General features: G+C 51.1%; 1 protein-coding gene across 1 annotated transcript; it reads right to left on the bottom strand.

The window, feature by feature from the left end:
• Positions 1-8216: 8216 nt before the first annotated feature.
• HAX1 (HCLS1 associated protein X-1) lies at positions 8217-11113 on the bottom strand. The gene is made up of 7 exons (XM_075329589.1): positions 10993-11113; positions 10744-10916; positions 9681-9808; positions 9145-9196; positions 8898-9025; positions 8703-8814; positions 8217-8614 (listed from the first exon to the last, which is right to left on the bottom strand). Exons 1-7 carry the CDS (start codon positions 11040-11042, stop codon positions 8514-8516), a joined length of 744 nt encoding a protein of 247 aa, XP_075185704.1. The 5' UTR covers positions 11043-11113; the 3' UTR covers positions 8217-8513.
• Positions 11114-11318: the final 205 nt, after the last annotated feature.

The following is an 11318-nucleotide window of genomic DNA, read 5'->3' as shown; positions in this document are numbered from 1 at the left end:
TGTCACTCTCCGAAATCAATCATTCACCCCAAACACCCCGACTCCTGGGCACAACCTGATGCCGAGTTATAAATTTATCAGCTCTTAATCTGTATATATACACTGCACAGTACCACTTCTCCTGTCCTGTATACTGAGTGTAATCCTCAGTATCTGTATTATTCTGTATATATACACTGCACAGTACCACTTCTCCTGTCCTGTATACTGAGTGTAATCCTCAGTATCTGTATTATTCTGTATATATACATTGCACAGTACCACTTCTCCTGTCCTGTATACTGGGTGTAATCCTCAGTATGTGTATTATTCTGTATATATACACTGCACAGTACCACTTCTCCTGTCCTGTATACTGAGTGTAATCCTCAGTATCTGTATTATGCTGTATATATACACTGCACAGTACCATTTCTCCTGTCCTATATACTGGGTGTAATCCTCAGTATCTGTATTATTCTGTATATATACACTGCACAGTACCACTTCTCCTGTTCTGTATACTGGGTGTAATCCTCAGTATGTGTATTATTCTGTATATATACACTGCACAGTACCACTTCTCCTGTCCTGTATACTGGGTGTAATCCTCAGTATGTGTATTATTCTGTATATATACACTGCACAGTATCACTCCTCCTGTCCTGTATACTGGGTGTAATCCTCAGTATCTGTATTATTCTGTATATATACACTGCACAGTACCACTTCTCCTGTCCTGTATACTGGGTGTAATCCTCAGTATGTGTATTATTCTGTATATATACACTGCACAGTATCACTCCTCCTGTCCTGTATACTGGGTGTAATCCTCAGTATCTGTATTATTCTGTATATACACACTGCACAGTACCACTTCTCCTGTCCTGTATACTGGGTGTAATCCTCAGTGTCTGTATTATTCTGTATATATATTTACTGCACAGTACCACTTCTCCTGTCCTGTATACTGGGTGTAATCCTCAGTATCTGTATTATTCTGTATATATACACTGCACAGTACCACTTCTCCTGTCCTGTATACTGGGTGTAATCCTCAGTATATGTATTATTCTGTATATATACACTGCACAGTACCACTTCTCCTGTCCTGTATACTGGATGTAATCCTCAGTATTTGTATTATTCTGCATATATACACTGCACAGTACCACTTCTCCTGTCCTGTATACTGGGTGTAATCCTCAGTGTCTGTATTATTCTGTATATATACACTGCACAGTACCACTTCTCCTGTCCTGTATACTGGGTGTAATCCTCAGTATATGTATTATTCTGTATATATACACTGCACAGTACCACTTCTCCTGTCCTGTATACTGGGTGTAATCCTCAGTGTCTGTATTATTCTGTATATATACACTGCACAGTACCACTTCTCCTGTCCTGTATACTGGGTGTAATCCTCAGTATATGTATTATTCTGTATATATACACTGCACAGTACCACTTCTCCTGTCCTGTATACTGGGTGTAATCCTCAGTGTCTGTATTATTCTGTATATATACACTGCACAGTACCACTTCTCCTGTCCTGTATACTGTGTGTAATCCTCAGTATCTGTATATACAGTATATACCTTCTGTCCTGTATACTGGGTGTAATCCTCAGTGTCTGTATTATTCTGTATATATACACTGCACAGTACCACTTCTCCTGTCCTGTATACTGGGTGTAATCCTCAGTATATGTATTATTCTGTATATATACACTGCACAGTACCACTTCTCCTGTCCTGTATACTGGGTGTAATCCTCAGTATCTGTATATACAGTATATACACACTGCACAGTATCAGTTCTCCGGTATACTGGGTGTATTGCACAGTACCTCTTCATAGTGTTGGTATGTGAGTGTATCTTGCAGTCACAGGGGTATGAAGGGTTAAGGATGTGATTTTCCATCACTCATTAATCCCACCAGTCTTGTGATGTTTCGGGACTGGTGGCAGATTGGGGACATTTCTGTGTATTTTTGGGAGGGAGTTGAGGAATTTCTGGTGACATGACGGGCTGAGTGGGCGGTGGCTGGAGGAGGTGCAGCCGGAGGACACAGGACACGCCTGGTTTTGGGCTCAGTGTAGGATCCCATTTTCCAAGGTACGCTGCCCTTCTGATCTCCCCGTCTCCTGGGTGGCACAGATTGGCACTTGCCCTCTTGGGTGGATGATCACCATCGTAGCTCAGATTTCGTGCTGAAATTCCTCCGAACCAGAAGTCAGCCGCTCTTGAAGATTTGACAGAGAGAAATCGGGATGGGAATCAGCCGACTCGTGCTCAGGAGGTCGATGGTATCGGTTGGGTGCAACATCAGGAGTTTATGAACCTATAACTCCTTCCCGACATGGCGATACTCCATCTCTTCACCTCAGGCTTTCCCTCTGTCTTCCAGGAGCCATAACATTAGGACTTTCATGTTCATATATTTGTATGAAGGTTTTTTGCCCGGAAAATGAGAAATAAAAATTGGATTCTGTTGTTAAGGAGCTGATTATGCCGTAAAAAGGACCCGATATTCTGATTCTCAAAGTCAGTACCAAGACTGTGACACAAGCTTTTCTTGTTCAGCAGGGGACGCGGCCCGCCCGCCTGCCCGTCCGTCCGTCCCCACAGCAGGGGACGCGGCCCGCCTGCCCGCCCGTCCGTCCCCACAGCAGGGGACGCGGCCCGCCTGCCCGCCCGTCCGTCCGTCCCCACAGCAGGGGACGCGGCCCGCCTGCCCGCCCGTCCGTCCCCACAGCAGGGGACGCGGCCCGCCTGCCCGCCCGTCCGTCCCCACAGCAGGGGACGCGGCCCGCCGTGAGCTTTCTGTGACATGGTGGCCTGTACAGCATCTCGTGCTCGAAGTTGCTGGATGAAATAGTCAGGCAGGTTCTTGGAGACCCCTGGAAACTTGCTGCTTGGAGAAGGAGACAGTGTGGCCCCTGCTCAGAGTCGGTGGGGCCCGGTACTTCCCTCTGCTCATCCAGTTCCCCTTCTTCCAGTTCAGTTTATGGGAAATGCAAAGCACAACACTTGGGTAGTTCCACAAATTTACAGTAAAAATAACCGCACTCTCCCAGCAGCGAGACCCTCACATCTATATCCCAAACGTCACACAAAGTTATCTTGTGGACCTCGGATAATCTGGGGCATGGAAAGGCGAGGGACAGATATATGGTAAAGTGTGGTGCTACTGGAACTCCTACGGTACTGACTGTAGCAGCAGCTGCACACTGCTGTCAATCAGAGCACAGACACAGGTTTACAGGAAACCTTAGGGGGAACAGATTTTCCCACGCACAATACACTTCCTGTCCCCAGAGTGCGAACATCTGCATCATGCAAAACAGCAGACACCAACGGAAGAATTCCAACTCCTAACAGATAACTACAACCCACCAGAAGGCAAGCCACAGCGCCACCTGGTGACAGCACAGAGCACAGCGGCCAGATCCGGCCCAAATAATCCTCAGCCAACAGAAGTCACCCCAGTATCCCATACCCAAAGCATCATTGCCCCTACACATCCCCCTCCGGAGAGCGATCGTCGCCCCTGCACCTCCCCCCCGGAGGGTGAGCATCGCCCCGACAACCCTTCTTTCACCTCCTAGGGGCCTCGTCACCGCTGCATCACCTCCCCCTCCTGGTGTCATTGTCACACCCCCTCCCTGCTGGGGGCTTAGTCACCAGCTTCCCCCCTCCACCTACCGGGGACATTGCCATCATCTTCCTGTCCCGGAGTAATTGTCCCCTCCCCACCAAAGCCCCATCCTCCTGGGGTCATCACCATCACCCACCCTCCCCTACCCCCAGGTGCATTGTCATCAATGCACCCTCCCCCTATCCTCCCTCCCAAGGTGATTGTCACCATCTCCCCATCCCAGAGCCATTGTCACCCTATTTCCCCTCCCCAGGGGCCTTATCACCCCCTCGAACCTTCCTCTCCCTCAGGTATCATCATCCTCCCTCCCCTGGGATGTACAGAATATATATGTCAGAAGTACAGGTACAGATAAGTGACGGTTGTCACAGATACACAGATAGATCGGTTACCTTGTTCCTTTATTATTAGTCCTGGTGCTGGCTTGGCCCACAGGAGGCGCTGTGGAGCCACTGGTTTCCTTGGGACTTCCCATGCATTGCACGAATGTTCGCTTTCATTTTTATGAAGCTACATACCTCCCATATACCAGCCGCTTTGTGACCTAAGACTGGGCTGAAGATGGGCTGCGCCTTGAATTTCCAGAAAGTTATGACTTGGCAGTTTTCCCCAACTTTCCGCCTCTGAGTGTTCCACGCAGAAGATATGACCATCATATTCCTAGTTATGATTTTTATCTATCCATAGATAGGAAACACAAGGTACCTATTGTCTTCCTACGGCCAGTTATTAATCATGGAGTGCTACACATGTCCCACAATTTAGGGCAAATCCGTGTGAAGTGGGTCTCGCGGTCAGGAAGCTGGGAATATGCCTGCCACATTCAGCAATATTGTAACTTTTTCCCTGGAGCCATCCTGACTACAGAATTCCTATGAAGCCGTCTTGAATCTTGTAGTTTCCCACCCACCACTCCCCTAGCTGAATTACTTTCTCAGCAGGGGAGGTTGTTCTGGTTGGGACTTCTTCCTTAGTCTTAATTGTTTTTTGTCACCTGCCATTTGGTGACCAGACCTGGGTGGTTTCTTCTTGCTGTAGGGCAGGATGTGTATAAATATGAAGTGTGGCTGTTTACTGACATGTATCTTCACCCCCGCCCTAGGAATCATATCCCATCCTGCCTCTCATTACTCCTACCTGGGATCACCTACACAACTTCCCCCCCCCCCCCCAAATCTCAAGGGTCATCGCTATTCACCCTTAAGGGTCATCGCTATTCACCCTTAAGGGTCATCGCTATTCACCCTTAAGGGTCATCGCTATTCACCCTTAAGGGTCATCGCTATTCACCCTTAAGGGTCATCGCTATTCACCCTTAAGGGTCATCGCTATTCACCCTTAAGGGTCATCGCTATTCACCCTTAAGGGTCATCGCTATTCACCCTTAAGGGTCATCGCTATTCACCCTTAAGGGTCATCGCTATTCACCCTTAAGGGTCATCGCTATTCACCCTTAAGGGTCATCGCTATTCACCCTTAAGGGTCATCGCTATTCACCCTTAAGGGTCATCGCTATTCACCCTTAAGGGTCATCGCTATTCACCCTTAAGGGTCATCGCTATTCACCCTTAAGGGTCATCGCTATTCACCCTTAAGGGTCATCGCTATTCACCCTTAAGGGTCATCGCTATTCACCCTTAAGGGTCATCGCTATTCACCCTTAAGGGTCATCGCTATTCACCCTTAAGGGTCATCGCTATTCACCCTTAAGGGTCATCGCTATTCACCCTTAAGGGTCATCGCTATTCACCCTTAAGGGTCATCGCTATTCACCCTTAAGGGTCATCGCTATTCACCCTTAAGGGTCATCGCTATTCACCCTTAAGGGTCATCGCTATTCACCCTTAAGGGTCATCGCTATTCACCCTTAAGGGTCATCGCTATTCACCCTTAAGGGTCATCGCTATTCACCCTTAAGGGTCATCGCTATTCACCCTTAAGGGTCATCGCTATTCACCCTTAAGGGTCATCGCTATTCACCCTTAAGGGTCATCGCTATTCACCCTTAAGGGTCATCGCTATTCACCCTTAAGGGTCATCGCTATTCACCCTTAAGGGTCATCGCTATTCACCCTTAAGGGTCATCGCTATTCACCCTTAAGGGTCATCGCTATTCACCCTTAAGGGTCATCGCTATTCACCCTTAAGGGTCATCGCTATTCACCCTTAAGGGTCATCGCTATTCACCCTTAAGGGTCATCGCTATTCACCCTTAAGGGTCATCGCTATTCACCCTTAAGGGTCATCGCTATTCACCCTTAAGGGTCATCGCTATTCACCCTTAAGGGTCATCGCTATTCACCCTTAAGGGTCATCGCTATTCACCCTTAAGGGTCATCGCTATTCACCCTTAAGGGTCATCGCTATTCACCCTTAAGGGTCATCGCTATTCACCCTTAAGGGTCATCGCTATTCACCCTTAAGGGTCATCGCTATTCACCCTTAAGGGTCATCGCTATTCACCCTTAAGGGTCATCGCTATTCACCCTTAAGGGTCATCGCTATTCACCCTTAAGGGTCATCGCTATTCACCCTTAAGGGTCATCGCTATTCACCCTTAAGGGTCATCGCTATTCACCCTTAAGGGTCATCGCTATTCACCCTTAAGGGTCATCGCTATTCACCCTTAAGGGTCATCGCTATTCACCCTTAAGGGTCATCGCTATTCACCCTTAAGGGTCATCGCTATTCACCCTTAAGGGTCATCGCTATTCACCCTTAAGGGTCATCGCTATTCACCCTTAAGGGTCATCGCTATTCACCCTTAAGGGTCATCGCTATTCACCCTTAAGGGTCATCGCTATTCACCCTTAAGGGTCATCGCTATTCACCCTTAAGGGTCATCGCTATTCACCCTTAAGGGTCATCGCTATTCACCCTTAAGGGTCATCGCTATTCACCCTTAAGGGTCATCGCTATTCACCCTTAAGGGTCATCGCTATTCACCCTTAAGGGTCATCGCTATTCACCCTTAAGGGTCATCGCTATTCACCCTTAAGGGTCATCGCTATTCACCCTTAAGGGTCATCGCTATTCACCCTTAAGGGTCATCGCTATTCACCCTTAAGGGTCATCGCTATTCACCCTTAAGGGTCATCGCTATTCACCCTTAAGGGTCATCGCTATTCACCCTTAAGGGTCATCGCTATTCACCCTTAAGGGTCATCGCTATTCACCCTTAAGGGTCATCGCTATTCACCCTTAAGGGTCATCGCTATTCACCCTTAAGGGTCATCGCTATTCACCCTTAAGGGTCATCGCTATTCACCCTTAAGGGTCATCGCTATTCACCCTTAAGGGTCATCGCTATTCACCCTTAAGGGTCATCGCTATTCACCCTTAAGGGTCATCGCTATTCACCCTTAAGGGTCATCGCTATTCACCCTTAAGGGTCATCGCTATTCACCCTTAAGGGTCATCGCTATTCACCCTTAAGGGTCATCGCTATTCACCCTTAAGGGTCATCGCTATTCACCCTTAAGGGTCATCGCTATTCACCCTTAAGGGTCATCGCTATTCACCCTTAAGGGTCATCGCTATTCACCCTTAAGGGTCATCGCTATTCACCCTTAAGGGTCATCGCTATTCACCCTTAAGGGTCATCGCTATTCACCCTTAAGGGTCATCGCTATTCACCCTTAAGGGTCATCGCTATTCACCCTTAAGGGTCATCGCTATTCACCCTTAAGGGTCATCGCTATTCACCCTTAAGGGTCATCGCTATTCACCCTTAAGGGTCATCGCTATTCACCCTTAAGGGTCATCGCTATTCACCCTTAAGGGTCATCGCTATTCACCCTTAAGGGTCATCGCTATTCACCCTTAAGGGTCATCGCTATTCACCCTTAAGGGTCATCGCTATTCACCCTTAAGGGTCATCGCTATTCACCCTTAAGGGTCATCGCTATTCACCCTTAAGGGTCATCGCTATTCACCCTTAAGGGTCATCGCTATTCACCCTTAAGGGTCATCGCTATTCACCCTTAAGGGTCATCGCTATTCACCCTTAAGGGTCATCGCTATTCACCCTTAAGGGTCATCGCTATTCACCCTTAAGGGTCATCGCTATTCACCCTTAAGGGTCATCGCTATTCACCCTTAAGGGTCATCGCTATTCACCCTTAAGGGTCATCGCTATTCACCCTTAAGGGTTCATCGCTATTCACCCTTAAGGGTCATCGCTATTCACCCTTAAGGGTCATCGCTATTCACCCTTAAGGGTCATCGCTATTCACCCTTAAGGGTCATCGCTATTCACCCTTAAGGGTCATCGCTATTCACCCTTAAGGGTCATCGCTATTCACCCTTAAGGGTCATCGCTATTCACCCTTAAGGGTCATCGCTATTCACCCTTAAGGGTCATCGCTATTCACCCTTAAGGGTCATCGCTATTCACCCTTAAGGGTCATCGCTATTCACCCTTAAGGGTCATCGCTATTCACCCTTAAGGGTCATCATAAACCATCCCCGTGTGGAGGAGCCATTGCCACCCCAACCTGCCTCTCCCTTCCTGGGATCACCAAAAGCCCCCGCACCCAGGGCCCCCTCCAGTGCACTCAGTCACAGACCCATGTTTCTTGATATAAATCCTTTACAATAATTTAATAATCAAACATAAGAGGGGCCAGGACACAACGTCCGGGGCAGCAACATAGAGAAATCTATACAGGTTATGAGCTGTTGTCATCTGTTATCAGTCAGGATGTAGCCCAAGACAACACTGCAGGAGGCATCTCAGTAGTGCAGCCTCAGGCCCCAGGACAGAAAGGCGAGGGTCACGTTATACGTCTTCAGTAGAGATGTGATCCCCACACTCCGGCTGCAGCAGGGGGTCCCGGACCCTGGGCAGGATACATACAATATTACCCTGTCAGTTGGAGAACCATCGCTGCAGGATGCGGGTCAGAATAGTCTGTGAATCGGAGAGACCGGGCAGAGATCGGTGCAGGCCCAGGGCAGAGTCCATCTCATCTACAGGAAAAGAGGAAGGAAGTGTAAAGTATGGTGGACAGAGGGCACACAGCCCTTCCTGGTCACAGGAGGATTGTGGGAGTGTTACCTGTCAGCGCTCCTCTGGGCGGATCACTGATCACCTGATCGCCGCTGGTCACGGTCACTGTAGTGTTGGCATTACCATCGCTGTCTCGCACCGTTCTCCTCTCCTCCACCGTCTGCAGCAGAAAAAAAGTGTGACAACAGCGCCATTGCTAATGATGGCAACACAAGCAGACACCACAGACGCCGCCAAACTCACCCCATCAGGTCTCATCACTCTGGAGACAGAGACGCTGCGGAAATACGATGACGAAGATGATGATGGTGATTGTTCCTCCGGCCTCAGGATAGAATCCAGACCACGGGAAGAGACCTCCAAGTCCAGGACTGGACAGACAGAACATGGGGTGAGCTTTACAGCGACCGGGGGGGGGGGGGGGGGGGAGGGGGAGGGGGGGTGCGCGTTACAGCGACCGGGCAGGAGGCAGCAGGCAGGGGTCACTTACTTTTATCTTGCTTGGTTTCTCCAGAGTGCGAAGTGCCAATATTGTCTTCCTGCTGTGAAGTGAACGGAAACATGATGACTATGTACGTGTGTGAAACCCTGGCCGACGGTGGCCGTGCACCTGTGCGCCCCCCGCCCGATAATGGCCGTGCACCTGTGCGCCCTCCGCCTGATAATAAGCGTACACCTGTGAGGGCCCCCCTCAAAATGAACATAGACATGAGCCCGCAATTGTGACCGTACACCCATGAGTAGCCCCGATAGTGAACATCTGTGAGCCTATGTGAAAGTAACCGAACATCTGTGAGCCTATGTGAAAGTAACCGAACATCTGTGAGCCTATGTGAAAGTAACCGAACATCTGTGAGAGACCCCGATAACCATACCAGACCTGTGAGACTCCCCCCACCGATAGTGACCGTAGACATGTGAGCCCCCCAAAAGTTACCGTACACATGTGAGGGCTCCAACCCCCTCCCAGAGTGGCTGTACACCTCTGAGCCCCCAGCGTGTGGCTGCAGACATCTCCCTACATACCCCTTCAGTCGGCCATCTTGGCTGCAATCTGGGCAGGTGGGAGTCCGGAAACTTCAACATGAAATCTCGTAATGAACCCGTCCCACGTCCTCCAGGGGTCCGAAGAGAGGGCTCAGCCCCAGGGAGTTCTGGGAGACACAGAGAGAGAGAGATTACAGCACCCCGCTCCGGACACCCCCCAGAGGAGCCGCCGCACCCCGCTCCGGACACCCCCCAGAGGAGCGTACACCCCCCAGGGGAGCCGCCGCACCCCGCTCCGGACACCCCCCAGGGGAGCCGCCGCACCCCGCTCCGGACACCCCCCAGGGGAGCCGCCGCACCCCGCTCCGGACACCCCCCCCCAGGGGAGCGTACAACCACCCCGGAGGAGACCCCACATCACGCTCCGGACACCCCCCAGGGGAGCCGCCGCACCCCCGCTCCGGACACCCCCCAGGGGAGCCGCCGCACCCCGCTCCGGACACCCCCCCCAGGGGAGCGTACAACCCGGAGGAGACCCCACATCACGCTCCGGACACCCCCCCAGGGGAGCGTACAACCCGGAGGAGACCCCACATCACGCTCCGGACACCCCCCCAGGGGAGCGTACAACCCGGAGGAGACCCCACATCACGCTCCGGACACCCCCCCAGGGGAGCGTACAACCCGGAGGAGACCCCACATCACGCTCCGGACACCCCCCCAGGGGAGCGTACAACCCGGAGGAGACCCCACATCACGCTCCGGACACCCCCCCAGGGGAGCGTACAACCCGGAGGAGACCCCACATCACGCTCCGGACACCCCCCCAGGGGAGCGTACAACCCGGAGGAGACCCCACATCACGCTCCGGACACCCCCCCAGAGGAGCGTACAACCCGGAGGAGACCCCACATCACGCTCCGGACACCCCCCCAGGGGAGCGTACAACCCGGAGGAGACCCCACATCACGCTCCGGACACCCCCCCAGAGGAGCGTACAACCCGGAGGAGACCCCACATCACGCTCCGGACGCCCCCCAGAGGAGCGCACAACACGAGGAGACGCCATATTATATATACACATATGCTGCCTCTGACTTACGGGGAACGTCTTGAATTATTGATCCAAAATCTGTGAAAAGTTCATTGAAATCCCTGAAAATATCTTCAAAACCGAAAGGGTCATGAAGAGAAGAACGACCGAATCCTGGGGGAAGCTGGGAGAAGTCATCTTCGTCCTCCTCATCCTCCATCATGCCTCCGAAGAACGGATCCCTGAAATCAAACCGTATGTGACAAGACGCCCGATACTGCGGCCCGGTGCACACAGCGCCCTCTGCCGGCGCCTCACCTCATCCCCGGAGGGTGGAAGAATCTCCGGAACAGGTCGAATACGCTCATGTCGCCGACTGACACACGGAGAGCGCTCACACAAGCACTTCCGCCAACCGCACAGGCATGACTTCTACTTCCGCCAGTCATCGACATCACTTCCGCTAAAAAACTGTCGTCAGGCGCAACCAAGAAGACGCTCGCGTATACGTCATTTCCGTAAGCAGCATTGCGTCCCTCGGGTAACGGTAGCCGATAAGGACCAGTATTGTTTCGTCTGCACTTCATGTAGCAGCGGTTTCTGCAGGAGGAGCTGGTATTGTGGTAACGGATACATCGGGTGAT

Source organism: Anomaloglossus baeobatrachus, chromosome 12 (genome assembly GCF_048569485.1).
Source record: "Anomaloglossus baeobatrachus isolate aAnoBae1 chromosome 12, aAnoBae1.hap1, whole genome shotgun sequence".
NCBI lineage: Eukaryota > Metazoa > Chordata > Amphibia > Anura > Aromobatidae > Anomaloglossus > Anomaloglossus baeobatrachus.
Note: the sequence above shows the minus strand (reverse complement) of the source record. Positions and strands in the feature narration are given on the sequence as shown.

Bases quoted from the DNA above. Each gene is read 5' to 3' on its own strand.
- HAX1 (XM_075329589.1), bottom strand. From the start codon at position 11,042: ATGAGCGTATTCGACCTGTTCCGGAGATTCTTCCACCCTCCGGGGATG. The intron at 9,197-9,680 runs GTATGTAGGGAG...TTCACTTCACAG, and splicing joins CAAGATGGCCGACTGAAGGG to CAGGAAGACAATATTGGCAC. The intron at 8,615-8,702 runs GTAACACTCCCA...CTTTTCCTGTAG, and splicing joins GCCCAGAGGAGCGCTGACAG to ATGAGATGGACTCTGCCCTG.